Source organism: Camellia sinensis, chromosome 7 (genome assembly GCF_055761805.1).
Source record: "Camellia sinensis isolate YWXY chromosome 7, ASM5576180v1, whole genome shotgun sequence".
Lineage (NCBI taxonomy): Eukaryota > Viridiplantae > Streptophyta > Magnoliopsida > Ericales > Theaceae > Camellia > Camellia sinensis.
Window position 1 is genome coordinate 195,681,643 of NC_138967.1, and position 19,970 is coordinate 195,701,612.

A 19,970-nucleotide genomic window follows, 5' to 3' on the forward strand; every position below is an offset into this window, starting at 1 on the left:
AGAAAAAAAAAAAAAGGTAATGTCTAATTCATTCACTTTATTTTTTTTCCATTTTCTTTGCCCTTCATTACAACTTAGGGTCTTAAGTTTGAACTTAGGGTCATAAGTTGCATCAAGCACATACATGAATGATTTTACACCATATACACAAGAAAGTTACGCCACCATAAAAATGCAATTTTTTTTTTTCATTACTCCACTAAATTGCATTTTTCCCTGAAAATTTCATACATAATACAACATGTCATTTATATTCATTCATTAAAAATTAAAAGATTCATCATTTTATAGTTGATAATTGCAACAATTTACTGTTATATCATTTTTTTTTGAATAAAAATCATATTTGTTTAGCATTTTCCTATCAAATTATATGAATTTACTGCCCCTTTTTTTTTTTGGAAAATTTAATATACATGCATTAATACATCTACCTTTAAGTTTAGAATCCTACGATGAAGTTGTATCCATCTATGTATGTATATAAGGTCCCCCACTAATTAAACTGTGGGACTTTGAAGGGTTCCACAAAACAATTTGCCCAGTTGGTTTTTGCTGGGGGTGGGGATGTCAATATGCTTCATCATGAGTTTTTTTCTTCACAGTTACATATCAAAATAAGTTCAAAAAAGAAAGTCACTAACTCATGGTTTTAACTCTTGCTTTTATTAGTTCAAAGAAATTCGTGACTTAAAATTGATTTCCCACAAGTCTATATTATTATGAATCACTGCTGAAATAATTTTTGTGCATGAGAGAAATAGTTTTAAAGATAAAAATTTAATTTCTCCCACTATTTTCAAATTTAAAAATAGTTTTTCACAACATCATCTAATTTAAAAATAAAAAATTGTCACACTCCATCACTTACACATCTCATACCCGCAAGTATATGGCCACCGATGACAAGGAAGACCATCGTTGAGCATCAACCATGGTCTAGCAGTCTCCAATTCGTCCAGTTTCTTTGAAAAATTCAGCCTCCAGCGGCCAAGAAGCAACTGATTCGAGGTATTGCTTCAAACACATTATTTGCTTTACCTTGGTTGAAATTTTCTTGGTCCATGATTTTGTTTGATACATGAAATTTTCTTGGTCCATGAAATTTTCTTTGCTTTAATTTGTTTGATACATGATTTTGGGGTTTTGTATTCATGCATTCTAGATGTTTGTTGAAAGTCCACATAGAAATATTTTGTTTGGTTATCACCAAGCTCTTTACATTGTTTGTTAGCAACATGTGAGCATGCTTCTATGATAAATCAGCAGCAGATGCAATAGCTAGTGAGTTAGCAGCAGATGCCTAAACTTAGCAACGGGAAATTACAAATGCACATACCCATTGAATTAGTTCCTATGATGAATTCTTGACAAGAGAATGAACTTGTGACAAAAAATTATTTTTAATTTCCTAAGGAAAATAAATGTTGAAACTTTTATCATGGACATACATACTACCCTGTCCAATTTTTGGTTTGATTAATTTCTTTTTTTAACATTTTTTGGTTTTGTTTTGGCCTCAGTTTCCTGTTAAGTTTGGGTTAGAAATGAGTTATGATAATTATTTTTCTTAGGCTTGTATATATGATGTGAATTTTTAAAACAGAAAAAATTGTAAAAGAAGATGATAAAAAAAAGTACAGTCCTAGCATTGAATAGGACTTGTAAATAAGGGTAGTTTGCTTCAATCTGCAGTAATGGTGGGATAATGCTGATCAATTGTTGGTTTCTTCTTGGTTTCTTTTTTGGTTTATACATATATTGTTTTTGAACATTATAATAACCGTGATTGTTTTTTCTTCAGGATATTGCAAGTGCAGAACTTGCTCCAACACATCCAACGCAAATGGTGGATAATATTGGAAGTGCATCTCTTAGTCATTCAGGAATGGTGAACAATATAACCAATCAAAGTTCTTCAAAATTTGTTGACTTTAATATAGAGGATGTGGATCCAAATGCCCCATTTTATTTTTAGTTTTGCAGTAGTAATTTTATGACTTTGTTTTGTGAGCTTTGGATACTTTGGTTTGATTATGTAGAAATGTTAATGGTTGGAAGGTGACTTATTATTCGAATGGTTAGAATGTGACTTATTATTGGAATGGGTTTTGGCTTCATTCAATTTTGGTTCAAATTGTAGTGTAATGCTTTAAATTGGTTTGTTCATGATTATGAATGAGGGTACTTGAATTAGTTTGTTCAGATTGTATGACTAATGCTAAATGTTCCGAATGCTGATACTGAATGTTCCAAATGCTGAATGGGTTTTGGCTTCATTAAATTTTGGTTACAGTTGTTTGTCAAGAAATATGGTGAATGTTGAGAGTTAGTTTTGGTTCAAATTGTGTAATGCTTTAAACTGGTTTGTTCATGAAGGAGTGATCTTGAATTAGTTTGTTCAAATTGTATGACTGATCTTGAATGAACAAACCAGCACAAAACTATTTTGAGAGTGATCTTGAGAGTCCAATACTATTTTCAAATTGTATGAGTGATTTTGAGAGTCCAATACTATTTTCCTGGAAGCATACAGTTTACAACATAAAACTTTTTATTCCAGAAAACCCCACTATTCCTAGAAGCATACATTTTTTTTTCCACCAACAAAAACATTTATAAATTCATGCATATAATGGTTGTTCAATTGCTAGCATTCATTCAGCACCCTGTTCATTTACTATACAAAAACATTTATTCATTCATTCACAAGAAAAGGACTATTCAACAAGAAGGAAAAGCTAAAACATTCATTCATTTTAAAGCTAAACCAGCACAATAACATCTAAGTTTACAACATACATTTTAACATTAAACATATTAACACCATTAGGAAGCTAAAAATAGTACACACTACGGTTTCCATTGAAAGCAATTTCATAGCTTCTGCGTTTGCCTCAAGCCGCTCCAATCTTCGCTCAAATTTCTGCAAAGCTTCATTGTTTCTTTCAGAATCATTCTTCTCCAATCTTAATGGCTATTTTTTTTCCACATTTGCAATCTCGATTTTCGAAAAGGCGACCATCGTTGGTTGAACTAGTGGAGGTGTAAGCCATTGACATGTTACTCCTAATAGTGGCATTTTATCACGTAATTAGTACATTATTCAGCAAAAAAAATAAAAAAAACGTCTCCATTAATAATGTCAAATAGCCCATGGAATTAGTAAATTATTCAGCACAAAAAAAAAAAAAATGTCTCCATTAATAATGTCAAATGGCCCATGGAAGCACAAAGCATAATTTATGGTTGCACATAATTTTGAATTTACTGAAACCAATCTGGTTATTAGCTTGAGATTTGGTGTAAATATACTTAAGTTACTGCACATAATATGGTTACTGCACATGATATGGTTAAACCAAATATACTTAAGTATACATAATATGGTTAAACCAAATATACTTAAGTTACTGCACATAATATGGTTAAACCAACCTGCACATAATATGGTTGCACATAATTTTGAAGTTACTGCAAAATCCAATTTACTTTTCCAATCAAAGTCCCCCCAATGCAAATTGGGGGGCGCACTTCAAATCAAGAACATAATTCTCAATAAGGATGGTATTGTTAAATAAGTCTCAATGCAATCATGTATTTTACTTGAAAGAGCAGTAGGCGGGAAGGAAGCAATCATCTATCTTAATTTTGCACAACATATTGGCACTGTTATGGTGTTATATCTACACCTAGAATTGTATCCCAATTTATCTGTCTCTTAAAGCTCTAGAGGATATAAGTAGAGTAATAGGGAAGCAGGCGTGATTGTATTGTTATAGGAGAAAGAGAGGTAAGGAAAGCACTCACCTATTATACATTTGACAACATGTACTATTAAACCTTCAATATTAACTACTTCATCTATTTAGCAATGCTTTGGTGTTATAAAGTTCCATTTGATATATATTGGAAAAATTATACTCAATGGAGATTAGCTGCTGCTGCTTCTTTTTTTTCTTTTATGTTAGAGACTTATATATTAAGTATTCATGGCAAGGCGACGATTCTTCATATAAAATGGCCCATGGAAGCACAAAACATTTCATTGAGGCATTTTATCATACACTTGCAATGCAAAATGTAAGTCTAGAGAGAATCACACTTACTTTCAATTCTTTTGGCACTTGACAATTGGCACTCCAGAAAAACAACAACAACAAACAACAACAACAAACAAGAACTTTTGAAATATCACACAGCTTTTCATTATGGGGATTAAATGGAAAGGATTTATAAAATTAAAAAAAAAATACAAAAATAAAAGCAAAAATCGGTGGCACTCGACGGTTGGCACTCTAGAAAAACAAGAATAACAAACAAAAACTTTTGAAAAATCACACAGCTTTTCATCATGGGGATTAAATGGAAAAAAAAAAAACTGACCTTTTGTTGGTTGTCAATGAAGGAGATTTGAGGATCTAGGGCTTGGGTTGGGTAAACAAAGCAATGTGGCCAGAAGCCCTCCACTGCCGGACTGATTCACTTTGGTTTGCTTGCTGAACTGAATCACTTTTGCTGTTTCAGTAGAGAGAAGACCTAGAGGATGTGAGAGAGAGGCTGAGAGTTTTTGGGAATGGGTTTGGGTCAGTAAGTAAAGTGCAAGTGAGGAATGAGAATAGAGAGTGAATTACACGCGTCGAGGCAATCGCGCCGCACTTTGTCGAGGCACGAATCACTTTCCAATTTTTTATTCGTCAATCAAGATTTAAGATAAAATTGGTGGGAGAGACTTATACATCAAATCATAGAACTGTATGAATAGTCATAAGATTCTACCTACAAAATTATTGATAATGATAATGGTTGTATGTTAATTAATTTTAAAATTATTATGGGTGCAATGGCATAACATAATTTGCTTTCTTTTTAATTAATTAATTTATTATTTAGAAAAGAACCCCACCGTCCCATAAAAAAAAAAAGAAATGTAACCCATGAAAAATTATCCGTGGGTCCTGGACACATGTAGGGCTGAGCAAGGAATCCGTGAAATCCGTAATCCGATCCAGTCCAGTCCAATCCGATAGGTTTGGATTGGTTTTTTGAATCCGTGGTTCGGTTCCGGATTGAATAATTAAAAATCCGTAGTTCACGGATTGGTTCCGGATTGAATCCCACGGTTCCGGATTGGAACCGATCCGGACCGTATACAAATAGTCTATATTTTTATTATACATCCTCCCCCATAGTATCTTTTCTTATTCTATGTAAAATCTAAACTCAAACCTAAAATCGTATAATATCTTCTTTTATTACTTTTGTTTGTTAGTTTTAAGTTTTAATTTGCAATGGTCTAAATACTTATGGTGAAACCAGTTTCCTTATGGTTGTTTAAATTCTAGAACAGTATGTCGTTATTATAGAAAAACATGTTGCTATTATGGAACTAATATAGCGCTATGTTTATATTTTTATGAAATTCAAGTGTTATATATATATTTTTGTTATTTAATTATGTGAATCTGTGGTCCTAAACCGATTCAATCCGTATTTAAATGGATTGGTTCGGATTGGTTCCATGATTTAAACGGATTGGATTGGTTCCAATTTTTTAGGAACCGTAAATAACGGATTGGTCCTGGTTTTATCCCAATCCGGTCCAATCCGGACCATGCTCACCCCTAGACACATGCGGTACTTCAATATTATAGCAGTCATTGATACTATTAATTTAGTACCATTAAATCACTACTAATAAGGTAGAAAATTTTAAAAAAAAAATACAAAAGTAAAACATCCCACTATGTGAGATTCATACCAACATTAGAGTTATTAATACTTCTCTTTTAGTAGTCTCACTTATTTTTCTTCAATATTATTGTGATTGATGAAAGAGATAAAATTTATAATTTTATATTATTTTGATATAATTGATAAGAAATATCGTTATGTAGGGGTCTTTTAGGAGGAGGATTAGTTAGTTTTTAATTTTTTACACATTTTTAGTCACATTACCTCTTATATTTTTTATTCACAAAAAAATAAAATAGATTAAAAAAGTCAAAATTAACTTTTTACTAATTTTTCAAAACACTCCATAGTATTCCAAGAACACTAACAGGCAATTTGAGAAAGAAAAAAAGAAGAAATTAATTTTTAGTTTTTAATTTATTTTGAATCATATTATTTCTCATATTATTTATACGTAAAAAGACAAAAAACTAAAAAAAGTTAAAAAAAATTAATTTTTAACCAACTTTTCAAATCACTACTAAATAATTTTTTGTACCCCATGTCATCATACTAAGGCCTCTTTTAAGAAGTGACTTAAAAGTCCACTTATCAGTTTTTAATCCATTTTAAATCATATCATCTTTCACATTTTTTACATATTTTTTAAAAAAATATTAAAAATTAAAAAAATTAACTTTTATCTATCTTCTCAAAACATCTTATTGAGCTTTTTTTAATGCTTTGATATAAATAAATTTTATAATTTTCTAAATAATAAATAAATTAATGATAAGCAATAAATGAATAAATTTGCTTTCATTTATTTATCTTACTCAAAAAAAGATCCTGTCTAAAAAAAAAAAAAAAAAAGATAAGCAATAAATGATTACAATAATGATAAATATCATTTTCATATCAATGCGTGGGGGTGCGTCAGTGCTTAGGGGCATCCAATCGTTATCTTCCATATTTGTTTTATGGTTTTCAAAATGGGAGTCCGATATAAAAAGGTGCTGTTAAGTCCTGAAGGGTTCATCACAGATTTTGTTTTTGATAGTTTGAATGGTTTAATATGTAAAATTTATTAAATATTACTTGTAAAAAATCATACTGATTAAATATTGATAGTTATTTTATCGGATTAGATTTCTATTAACTATTTATTTTTTTATCGTCCATTTTTTTTTACAAAATTGATTTGATTACGTAACTATCGATATCTAATTAATATAATTTTTTACAAATATATAGTACTTGTAAAATTATATATATGAACGATTTAATTTATTAAAATAAGAGCTGTGCTGAGTCATTAGGAATCCAACAGCACCCTGCCAAACCCTTTGAAAATCTGATGAGTTAAAGAAGTGTGGCAGTATACTTTGGGCGTGGGTCACGAGGACCTAAAGACTATTAATTAATAAATTTTAAAATAATTAGAATGTATAATTATTGGATAAATTATAGCGAAATTTCTTAGGGTTTGAAAAATATATAATAAGTTTTATAATTTTGATATAATTATACCAATCTCACTTAATGGGATTAATGAACGATATAAATTATGATTTAGTTTCTGTCAAATGTAGATTTGAAATTGAGAAATCTACCGGCAGGTTCCGTTTTGATTATCCAAATAGTTCATTTTGTAGAGCACTCCGTGTATATCATTTATGAAAAAAATTTGGTTAATTCAATAATCTTAATTTTTTCATTTTATTATATTTGTCTCTGAAATAATAGATGACAAATATATTTTTAAAAATGAATCATTTATTGTTTTTTGAAATAAACATAATAAAATGAAAATATTACAATTATTAGAACAATTTAATTTTTTTTCATATATAAAATACACGAAAAAAACTAAACCTATGAAATTACTTTATACCCTTCTTCATCCTTGTGAAATTACTTTTGGCCTTCGAGTCATCACTATCAATCAACTCTAAGAGCATCCCCAGTAGTTTTCTTAAATTTTACCCTAAAATATTATTAAAAAATTTATTCTCTATTTTAGAAATCAGTTTTTCATTTACTGTCCCCATCATACTCTTTATTCTTTCTCTATTCTATTAAAATAATCTTTTTAATTACTTTTAAATTTAAATATTTTTTTAATAATAAAATAATAGAAACACATGCCAACCAACTCTACAATTTCAGGCAGTGGGCTCCTGCTCAAATTGTGGAATTTTTCAAATAACAACATCATTAATTTCAGTTGAAGCAATTGGGCAGCTACTCAAATGGTAGAATTTTTCAAATAACAAGGGTCATTTTTTCAATAGCCCAACCGTCATTTTGTGAAACCATTTGGTATGAGCAACAATTCAATGGGAACATAAGAAAAGTGAGTGTCACAGTGATTATATCAGATAGCATAAGATAACAATTATTTAGTGCAGACAGTGATTATATTAGATAAAGGGCATGAAGTTCAAACAAATTCAATGGGAACATGAGTATATTTATCCTCATAAGATATTGTAAGCTAACCATGTTCCATTTTTGAATTTTTACCTCTATTATTGGCATTACCAAATGAAGCAATGGGGATGTAACTATCAATACAAACACTATTTGCAAACAGTTAACAAAGTAGTAATTGCAACTTTTATCTATCAGAAAAACAAATTTATTTGTGCCAAGATGATTAGCATTTTTGTATAAACCGAACCATATAAACAGAGTAATTTCTTTTTCTTTCTTTCTTTGCTCAGTCTTTTACATCTAACAGTACAAGTGTGTATATAGACCATGCAAACCTGAAGCTCAGCTAAGATGAAAAACCATTAGCATTGACGAACATGTAGAGCAACACTACATGCTCTTGTCACCACCATAGGCATTCAATTAAACAGAGGTGAGGTCATCCGCCCGGATGTACAGCCGGCCAACCCCCTGGACGTCCGGCCCCTAGGCTGTTGTGTTCCGCTACTCTGTTGCTACTGTTCTACTTTGTTGCTGTTATTTTGCTTGTGGTTCTTCCCTTTTGCTGAAATAAAATAACAATTTAATAGATATGATGGAGCTACAGTGACTCGCTACAAATTAGAAGTCACTGTAGCAATCTTAAATTTAAGGGATCATATAAGGGATCTGACGGGGTTGGATTTTTGAAGAATCAACCCCTTATAATAGCAAAAAGCTAGTTTAAGGCATCTGCTGGGGATGCTCTAATCCCTTTCTGAATAATTATTAGATTGTCTTGGACTAACATGCCGCATTACCTACATTGTACTCTTCACAAATAAGAAATCATAACTATTTAGGCATTATTTAGGATACACTATATAAGTATATATATTTTTTGGATCATATCACTTTTTATTTTTATTTTTTGGTTGTAAAAAGTCAAAAAATATACTTATTTAGATCCTTCCAAATAATCTCTTAATAAAAGTGAGTTATTATGGATTCGTTTGGTTAAGTTGATTGGGACTAAAAAAGTATAAAAAACAAAATAAACTAAATAAGTTAATAAAACAAAATGTTATATTTAAACCATAATTATTTCATTTTTTCTCTCACAAAAATAAAATCAAAAAAAAAAAAAAAAATGTCAAGCGAATTTTTTAATGTCAAACTAAAAAAGTCTTAACACCAAAAAAACTAACTAAATTTTTTTTGCCAAACGGTGACTATGTTTCACCAACATATTTTTCTAATACGTCATTAATTTAGACTATCAAATTAATAAGGTGCAGTGATACCCTAAGAATTACGTAACAAGTACCCCTCTAGGAATGACAATTTGAACCCGGCCCAACAGGGACCCGGGCCAACGGGGACCCGACCCCCCAACCTCGATTAGAACGGGTTTTCCTCGAAAATTACCCCCATAGGGCGGGCGGGGGATGGTATTGAAAATTAAATCCCCGATGGTTTTCGGGCCGAGGACGGTGATAGGTTCCCCCGGCCCCGCCCCGCCCCGTCCCGTCCCATCTCGTCCCTTTTCCACCTCGAATAATCTCCGAATATTCCCTATATATATATATATATGTTTAGGGTTATTTGAGTCTCATTTTCAGCCTCTCTGTCTCTCTCTCTCTTCCTCTCTCTCTATTGTAGGTGCCCTTCACGACATCGTCGTCAGTGGTAGCTCCTCTACTGTCCTCCTCTCCTTCCTCCCATTACTACCGATCTCCCTCCTCATCCGTTGTCTTCGACAAGAGAGAGCTACTAGGGTTTCTGATCTCGCTGATCTCCCTCCTCAAGAACATTATGACGACTCTGATGCCTTTTCCTTCGCTGCTGTCAACGTCGTTGTCTCCGATCATCGAGCTAGCGGCCTCGCCACTGAGACCATCTCTCTGAATTCTTTTTTTTTGATCTCTTGCAGATCTTGCGAGTTGATTGTGAAGATCGGATCACAGAGATAGGCGGAGAAAGAAAATGAAGGTTGGCTAGTGAGAGATCTCAGATCTGTGTTGATCTATTGTGTATGATGTTGTTTGTCTCCATTTTTTGTGCTGTGTTGATCTCCATCTCTTTATCTATCTCCATTTTTTTTTGGTAGTTGATCTGTTGTGTATGATGTTGTTGATCTGTTGTGTAAGTTATTAGTTATTTTATTTTTATTTTTTTTTGTATTTGATGTATTGAATTAGAGCTTAAACACACTCAGGAACACACTAAATTTTTTTTTTTTTTTGGTATTTGATGTTTTCGATCTGTAAGTTTAGTTATACACACTCAGACTTCCGTATTACTTCTTTTTTTTTTTTGGACTGGGAAATTTTCGAGATCAGGGAAACCCAATCCCTGTTAGGGGCCGGAGGCGGGGACGGTGATAAGTTCCCCATTGGGAATCAAGGGCCGGAACGGAAGAATTTTCACCATCGAGGATCGGGGAAGGGAAGTGTGATCCCCAACCCCGCCCCAATCCATTGCCATTCCTATACCCCTTTTTTCCTAAACCACTCACTTCACATTCTCCTTTTTCTCTTTCTACAGCCTCATTCCTGGCCAACTAAATATTAGTCTCGAAAAGTTCGTAGTTTGGGGAGTAAGGTTTGGGATTTTGGCTACTAAAATCTTTTAGTGGCCAAAATATATTTTTTTGCGATTAAAATCAAATTTTGATCCGCAAAAGTTGAAGTAGAAAGATGGAAAAAAAAATGGCAGTGGTAAACTTTTAAGATCGAATTATATTAACCATTTTTGTAATTTGGAACTTGTAATATTTTGATTATTGAATTTTTTATTATGATATATCTGATTTTAAATTTTGTTTCAAATAATGATAATAAAAAATATTTACTTTTTAAAAGATCTATTTGCAGGGCAAAATCGTCATATAGCTTATTTTATATTAGTTAACTTGTATGTTATTTGAAATATAATGACATTTTTTTTAGTGAATAATGTAGGAACTTTCTTGGTTATAAAGTTCTATTTAGTTTAATTTTTAGAATCTATTTTTAATTTTGTTATTTTAGAAACTAGAAATTAAATACATATTATTTTATCTTTTGGGAGGATAGATAAATATTTTAAAATAATTTTTTTAATATTTATTTTCGTTAAATTAGTTTCTATTTTTTAAATAGTCAAACTTTGATGTCATTATTAAACTAATCAATTAAATTCAAAATTCAAAATATTTTATATATTAAACATATCAATTATACATTAAAAACTTAATAATCATCTATTACATGATAATCATCCAAAAATATATGTTAATAACAAATACAACCATCTATTATATGATAATCATCAAAAAAATATCAACAAAAACAACCACGTATTACATGATCGTCATCCAAACATATACTAAAAATTAATTTGATAAAAAAATAAAAACGTAAAAGGTTTATCATTTTTATATAATTTTATTTTTGATGGGTAGAAATAATTTTTAAAAATTAAAAAATATTTTTTTGACATTTATTTTTGTTAAATTAGTTTATATTTTATTAAATTTACAATTTTGCCTTTGAAATTGAGTAATGTTGTCTTCAATTATCCTTATTTGAAACGAGTTTTAAAATTTATAATAAAATGTATTATAATTGAAAGGTCAAAGACCAAAATCACATAAATTCCAACCAGGGATGAGTTATGTATTAAAACATTTCTCAAAAAAATGGGGAAGGAAAAATATGATAATCTTAGTTTTCGCATTAATTATATTCTAAGACTGATAGCAAATCGATGTCTAGAAGTAAATGCGAAAAAACAAATAAAAAATCAAATTTCCAACTCACAATATGGTCCAAAATGTTGTGATAAAATTTTGAAAGAAAATTGAAAAATTGGTTGTGATACATTTCCCAAGCGAAAATGATTTTTCAAAAAATGCAGAAAATATAAATGGAAACCTTGGAAAAAGAACAAAACTTTTTCAAAAAAAAAAAAGTATATTAAAAAAAAAAACAACAAATGTTTCAAAAAAGAAAACTTGTAAATGTTACATCTGTAACGAAGAGGGTCACTATGCACCCGAATGCCCAAAAAGGGAAAAAAGTGCAAAGAAATGATCAAAATTCTTGAAGAACAAGATTTTGAAATAATATATGGCGAAGAAATTTATGATGAAGAAGAAATCTTATACGAAATTTTTAGTAATGAAGAAAGTTCAAATGAAGAACTAATCTTTATGATGACTAATACAGATAGTCAAGAAATATCTTAAAAAGTAGATAGTATATCTCAAGCAGAATTACAGGCAATTCGACTTGGAGATGTAATCGGAGAAGAAAAACTTTTACCGACGAAGAATTAACAAAATTCGAAAAAATGCAAGAAATTGTTGTGCCAGAAATTTGTAAACTTTCAAAATTCAACTTCTTTTCAGCAAGAGTGTTTGAACAATATAGTGGGAACACTCAAGCAAAATGGTCAGAAGGAAGAACTATTGACATTCCTTTTTTTGATAAGAAAAAGGTAGCAACATAGAAAAAAAAATATCCTGAGATTCAATATATTTGCATTGGATTAATACAGGTAACCATAACAGCCTTATTTCTCCAAGGGATAGATACTCCTATTTTGGTAGTAATTTTTGATAAAAGATTTTCTGACCCAATGAAAGCAATCATTGGAGGAATTCAATCTAATTTGGTTAATGGAGTAGTTTGGTTTAATGTTAGACCAAATTTCTTAATTTCCATAAATGATCCTAATCTTTAAGACACAGTCAGAATAAGAATTAAAACACAAGGATTAGGAATAAAATCTAATTCACATGATTTGACTATTCATTGGAAAACAATTCACGAATTGACCAAATTTCTTGAAATAAAAACAAGAACAAATGATAATAAAATCGTTGAAATCTTTGAACCAAGACAATTTGATACGGTAATCCAACCCTGTCTAATGAATTGTAGTGATTTAGAAGTCCCTCAACAATGGTTAATCCATGACCTAGTGGAACAGGGAGAATCTTCTAAAACAAAAAAATCCTGCACAAATACAAATGCAAGCATCAGGAAAAAAATTATATATTGAAAATACAGTTCAAAAAATTAAAAGATAAACTTGTATATTTGAAAAAGATTTTCCTAACAAATCGTTTTGAAAATTAAGCATTGGTAAATCAAGTAATAATTCTAATCAAGATTTTATTACTTCAACAAATGTTCAGGTTCCTATTTTTCCAGGAATAAGAAGACAATCTGAACATATTAAGTCTGCATATATGTATCATTTTCAAGCAAAAAATGATGATATTAATTTTTCTCCTAGCCAAGGAAAAAGAAGATACACATATGTATTGGGAACATTTAATTTTGCAGGTTATAAACCCCATAGCCTCAGTGTTCTCATAGACACAGGAGCTACAATCATCTCATGTAAATGGAATGCCATACCAAAAGAAAAATGAACATTAATGAAACATCTAATTTTGGTTACTGGAATTGATGGCAATCATACTTCCATATAATTCAAGCCTAAAAATATAGCTATTTGGTTAAATCATAGCAAGTTCATTATACCGAAAATTTTATGTTTTCTGTATATGCATGGAGATTTTCTTCTAGGAAATAATTTTATATATAAATACCTTCCAATGCAAATACAGAAAAAAGTAATTTCATTAGGTATAAATAATGTCTTAATTCATATTTCATTATTAGAACAACATAAATATATTTGTGATAAAGAGTTTGTGGCTGTTCCGCATAGTGATTTAACTCCCATCATCAAAAGTATTGGTGAATCACATTGGATTTATAAAATTCTAGAAGAAAATTTTAGTGAAAATCCATTAAAACTATGGCAACGTAATCCGCATTATTATAGTTTGAAATTAAAAGACCCAAATGTTATTGTGTGGGTGATTTTCTGACCACACTGCCCGCTTAGTAACCAGCTGGAGAGCACTGGCAGAATAGATGACACCTGACGGACCTGCAACAGAAATATAAGAATCCCGCGGTGGTTTCGACCACCCGGGGGCACTCCGACGATCAAGTCAGTATATCTCTCAAAGATAAATCAAGTACTAAACTCACAAGCTTGAGTATCAAAAGCATACCTTAGACCCATGGGGGTGCCTCTCTTTTATAGCCAATACAATCCTAGTCCCAAAAGGAGCCTGGCCCTAATGGACTTAGGATTACTGCTAATCTGGGACTCCTAGTGGGATTAGGATAAACTCTCTAAGAGTCTTATCTTTACCCAAACTGAAGTCTTCTCCCAATCTAGGACTCTTGTCCATATCCAAGTTGAGTTCCCTCTTCATTCTAGGACTCTTGTCCCTTATCCGCTTATCTCGGTTTTCGATATCTTCGAAGATAACCTCGGCCTTGCCGAGATCACTTCGGCATCACGACCAGGACACGTGGCACCTCGGCTGACACGTCGGCGTCACCTTGCCACGTGTTGGTATTCAGAAAATATATCCTCACAACTGCCCCCTAGGTTCTATTGCCTCGGCATTCTGAGGTGATGGAACCTACACTGTTCGTTCACCTGTGCCTCTCTGTCCGAGATCAAACTCGCCGACCTCAAAGTTCCCTGGACTTTACTGTCCACTGGTGTCAAGAGTCAAGTTTCATGCTTTCCAAGCTGCTTGAAATCGTACCTCCTAGCCGAGATTCTGGTTCCATTAATTCGTAAACTCCAAGAGTTTTGCAACTGCTCCACTCACACTCTCTGGTGAGTTCCCGATTTCCAGTCACCTATTTGACTCCGACGATTTTCATATCGGCGTTCATTTCACTTTTGTAGGTTCAAAAACTCTTACTTTTTTATTAAGCTCAATCTTTCATAACTCTTATGATTTACTTTGAATCTGTTTATTTGCCATCTGTGGCCTTCTATTCTCGTCTGTCTTCAAGTTTTTGATTTCTTATTTGCTAAAATGCCTGGAACTGTTCTTTGTCATATCCACTTTCTATTGCGAGCATCATGTCTGGTTCATTACTTTCTTGTTCTTCACATACTTACTTAGTGCCTGTGCACTTGGCTTTATTCTTTGAACTTTGTCATCTTCTTGACTTCTGTTTTTCTCTTTTTTCATTTAATCCTCTGGCTTCTTCGCTTTCTAGCTCTTTTGCTTGAATCCGCCATTTGTTCCAAGCTTTCAAGCTTCTGCAACTGTCTTCGTTTCTCTCCTCCGATGAAGCTTTACGTCATTCTGTCATTGTCGTCAGACTTCGGCAATTCTCATTCCGGCTTCCCTCTTTCTGGTAAGCCACTGATCCTCCTGGTTTTATTTCTTGTTGCTTTCCAAGAAGCTCTGCTTCATTGTTAATCACCATTGCTTGTTTTACCCGTTATTTCCAAATCATCTTCTTAAATACACACTGTTCACACATCTGTTGATTTCTACCACTGTTCTTGGCTTGACACACTTGTGCAATCTTTTTGCCTTGATTTCTTGATAGCTTCATCATCATTCTTGATTACGAATTACATTCATGTTTTTGTTTTCTGTGTCTTTTTCCAGATTCTTGCTTTCAATCTTTGCCTTCAAACTCTGAGGTGCCAATCGCCAAGAAGAGCTTTGATCAAACTCTTCAGGAGGTCGATGCTGAGCTCGTGGCTGAGAAAGCTGCCGAGAAGTTCTTTCCAACTGTCTTCTGGGGGTGAGACACAACCTACCGCTGATGCCGAGTAGTTTGCTTCCTTCTTGAAATTGATGCCGAGGTAGCGGTAGAGAAGCTCCTCCAACTTACTGCCGAGGCTGAACCATTGTCGTCCGTCGAAGCAGATTAGTCCGACGTTCTTGCTTTCAGTCCCTAGTTCTTTAAGGTCTTCATTTTTGTACTTGCCAACCTTCTCAGCTCTTAACAAGCTAGTTGGTCATCCCGGTTGACCATATCTCGGAAACGTCTTTCAGTGTTTATCTCGGCTATACCAAACTTGTAAATTGCTACAAATTTCAACAAGTGGTAGACTTCATAATCTTTGGTTAACTCATTTTGTAATTTTGCTCAAAAATTTCAACAAGTGTTAACATTTCTTGCTCCTTAATTATCACTCCTTCCCCCTGCACCTTCTCCCTGCCCCCTAATGTGAACGTTAGGATCACATTAGGGAAGTGGGCTTCGTGCTGTAGTCACAGACCTGATGTGTTCTTCTTTCGCCAATGTATTAAAACTTCTGGTATTTAATTCACCCCCTTTAGACCCTCTTTCTCTTGGCCTTTGCAAACTATCATCGCTGTTTCCTGAAGCATTTATTCCGTTCAAAATGAGATAAAATATTCCAATCAAAATCAAATAATAATGATAATTACTATTAAAAAAAGAAAAGAGCGATTACCAAGTTGTGCTTTCTTAGATGTAGTAATGGCAAGCTCTCTTCCAAAACTATCTTGTCGATCTCGAAACAATCTAAGTTCATTCATAAGCTCCGTTTTACTTGATGTGGCTTTAGTTTCAATCACATCAAGTACACTATTCATAACCTTTAGCTTTTTACAAAATGATGCTTGATCATATTGAAAAGCTGGGTTCAACCAATAAGTTGCCGCATGTATATTCTTTCGCAATTGATTATCCCAACGATTTTTAATGATTGTTGTGTAAGGCCTATACAACCTCTTATTTCTCTTGAAAATATCTTTAATACCTTTGATTGCCCTATACATGCCTTCATAAACATATCCCATGGATGGTTTCTCATTTCCATCAACAATACGCAAAAGACGCATAAGTGGCTCAACAATCTTAACAGTGATGAAGCAATCCTTCCAAAATAGTTTATCTAAAATGATATTAATGGCATCCTTTCCTTTCTTCTCTTTGGCAAACCTTGAACTTGCAAACTCCTTACTTGTCACCAAAGCTTGCAAATCATGTATATGATCATGAATGCTATTCAATGCAAGGAAAGTAGTGGCAAAGCGCGTTGCTCCTGGGCGCACAATTTCAGTCCAACTCTTCTTATTTCTCAACCGAGCTAATAACCATGAACGGTTCTATATGTACCTTGTCACCGTTGATGCCTTAATAGCAAGCTCATGCACATGATTCATCTTGGAAATTTCACTTAAGATTAAGTTCAAGCAATGAGCTGCACATGGAGACCAATTTATTGATTTGTAAGTTGCATTTACAAGTCCTCCAGTAGCTTTATAATTTGCTCCATTATTTGTCACCATATGAACAACATTCGACACTCCTACCCACTCAATAACCTCTAGAAACAATTTAGAAAGAAGAGTAGCATCTTTGACAGCATTAAAGGCATCAATTGATTTCACAAAAGCAATTCCCATAGGGCTATACACAAGAAAATTTATTAGATTTCTTTGTCTTCCATCAGTCCAACCATCACTCATAATAGTACATCCACACGTAGCCCATGAACTCTTTAAAGTGTCAATATACAATTCAAGCTCTTTTTTTAAGTCTCTTAATAAAGGAACTCGAAGTTGATGGTAAGTAGGGACCTTATATCCTGGACTAATGGCAATTGCGGCATCAAACATGGGTTGAAAATAAATGGAGTTCACAGCATTGATTGGAATACAAATATCATAAAAGAATTTGCCAACAATCATATGTGCTCTATGTATGACTTCTTTAGTTTGGAGGGCACTTTTGATAGTTGGTTGAGAACCCGAAGTGGTCCTTGGTGCAAAATAATCACCGATTTTTGTTGGTTCATGTTTCTTCCCCTTCCTCTATGTGTCATTGGTGCTCTACTCTTATTCCCACTTCCAGCTCCTTCATTGATTGAAATGCCCTTATTGTTCCGAGGAATTGTTTCCACAACCTCATCAGCCTCATCATCAACATTAACGTAAACATCATCACCCTCAAATTGAAAACCACCTGGACCATAAGGATTTAATTCATCATAATTTTCTGCACTTTGCTTCTTCTTTTCATCAAATGCTTTCAAAGACTCATGCATTTGATACTGAATATCTGGGGGAACTTTTTTACATGGCCCAACCTCACCCGACTTCTTTGCAAGATGTTGCTTCATTCAATTAATCCCTCCACCTTTAATAGTTTTCCCACAATACATACATGAGTAAGTCTTCTTCCCATTGACATCTCGTCCCTCGATAACATGTGCCTATGCAATATCATATTTTCCCCTTGTGGCTTGGGTGGAATTAGCTGTTGAATTTTGGCCAGATAACATTCCTCACAATTACCAGGTAGAATAAGAACAAATGAAAAAAAGAAAAATGAAAAAGCAATACTCCTATTCAAATTAAAATTCCAGAAAGTAAGATTCATTACAATACAATACAATAATCATAATAAAAAAAATACTCATATTCTGGCCAGAGACAATTATTATAAAAAAAAAATCAAATTCAATACAATAATTAAATTAAGTGTAGTTGAAAATTTTAAAGTTAATTTTCTTCTAATTATTAGATGCATGCAGTAAAATAGGTCATAAGAAAATGAAATAATCATAATTATTCATGGCTATCTGTAGACGTCCCCGAACGTCTCGGGGAGGGGAAGGGGGAACCCTGTTCTGTTCATATTGGGCTCACTACAATTCGGACTCAAATTGTCACGGTTCTTAATCTGAACCAAAGAGTCCAAATCCGGCAAATCGTTTTGAGAAGAACAGATTTTTGTAAAGAAGTGCCAAACATGAACTGCTTTGCCAGATACAGAGTCGCCACCTAAATATTTTATTTTGAGAGAATTTAGGAAACCCTGACTCGTTTGCCTAAGGCCACGTGTCCGTCATCACCAGAGTTGCCTCGGCTCGGGAATTTGGGTACGATTGGGAAAGGTCAGCTATTAGCACCCCCTCTCGTCCGATCCGCAGATCGGCCTCTACTAACCATGATATCTTGTTTTGAAAACATTATGCGTTCTTATTCCGGTTATTAGCCTAGATTTACTATATTATGCGCACAGCAAACAAGTATAGACTAAATCGCCTAATTCAGAACAAAGCATTGCGCATCCGTTTGTTTGGAAATGGTTTGAAGTTTGCTACTCGCAAGTAGGCTAAAACACAGATTCCAACGGATTGTTCCAATTCAAGCAATCCAACCTTCACCCACAGGCATTCAGGCAGTTATATCACATAAGCAATTAGCCTCATGGCAAGCATGCTGTCATGGCAACACTCACACGCATGCAAGGATGCTAAAGCATAAACACTCACAGTGTACTCCGAGCCAAAACAAGAAACTAGTTAGTAATCATGCATGATCCTAGTTTATGTTAAAATGGCTAATGCATCACATACAGAATGTCACTAGAATAGGCTCGGCTAATCTATGGATGGCATGTGAAATGCAAAGATAACATGTATTCAAGTTAGATTTGAGATACTATGCAATTAGTATGATGCGCTGAGCCCGGTGCATGCAATACAAATGAATGGATGCACGCATGCATAGCATAAGGATGCTAATTGAAATATGTCCTAATATTAACCATCAAAAGCAGGTAAGTAAAAGGGAGAAAGAAGTGGGGATTGGAAAACATGCATCACACACACGCACGCTTATTACAAATTCGCCCTCGCTCGGAGGGACCAAAAGAATAATACAATTTAATTAACCTACAAGCTAATTAAATAATTTACAGACCACCTAATTAATTAACAAATCAATTAAGCTAAGGAAAATGGGAAAAGGCCTCGGGAAGAGGGATGCATGCATGCTCGGATTGACTTCGCCCGGAAATCTAATGTCATGCCATTGTTGCCTCTGTTTACACTGTTTTGCACCTCTGAAAACTGCATAAGTCTCCAGGATGCTTCTGAACCACCTTCTGAGCACTGTGGAAGGTCACCTGACAAGGGTAAAGGCCACCGGCCATCCATCGACCATGGATATTGATATCGGCCACAAATATTTGGTCGATCGGCACTGTAGATGGCCGACCGGCCATATC

At 33.3% G+C, this 19,970-nt stretch overlaps 1 protein-coding gene and 1 long non-coding RNA gene across 2 annotated transcripts; both read right to left on the reverse strand.

Moving 5' to 3' along the window:
* Positions 1-2,638: 2,638 nt before the first annotated feature.
* On the reverse strand, positions 2,639-4,763 carry LOC114296071 (uncharacterized). The gene is made up of 2 exons (XR_003641084.2): positions 4,387-4,763; positions 2,639-3,069 (listed from the first exon to the last, which is right to left on the reverse strand). It is a non-coding gene; the product is annotated as an uncharacterized LOC114296071 (long non-coding RNA).
* An 11,591-nt stretch (positions 4,764-16,354) lies between these two features.
* Positions 16,355-17,644, reverse strand: LOC145796430 (uncharacterized). The gene is made up of 2 exons (XM_082881539.1): positions 17,070-17,644; positions 16,355-16,955 (listed from the first exon to the last, which is right to left on the reverse strand). The coding sequence occupies exons 1-2, from the start codon at positions 17,642-17,644 to the stop codon at positions 16,355-16,357; spliced, it is 1,176 nt and encodes a 391-aa protein (XP_082737665.1).
* Positions 17,645-19,970: the final 2,326 nt, after the last annotated feature.

Excerpts from the sequence above, each read along its gene's own strand:
- LOC145796430 (XM_082881539.1), bottom strand. The coding sequence starts at position 17,644 with ATGATTGTTGGCAAATTCTTTTATGATATTTGTATTCCAATCAATGCT. Across the intron at positions 16,956-17,069 it reads AAGGCATCAACGGTGACAAG|CATTCATGATCATATACATG; the intron begins GTACATATAGAA and ends TGCATTGAATAG.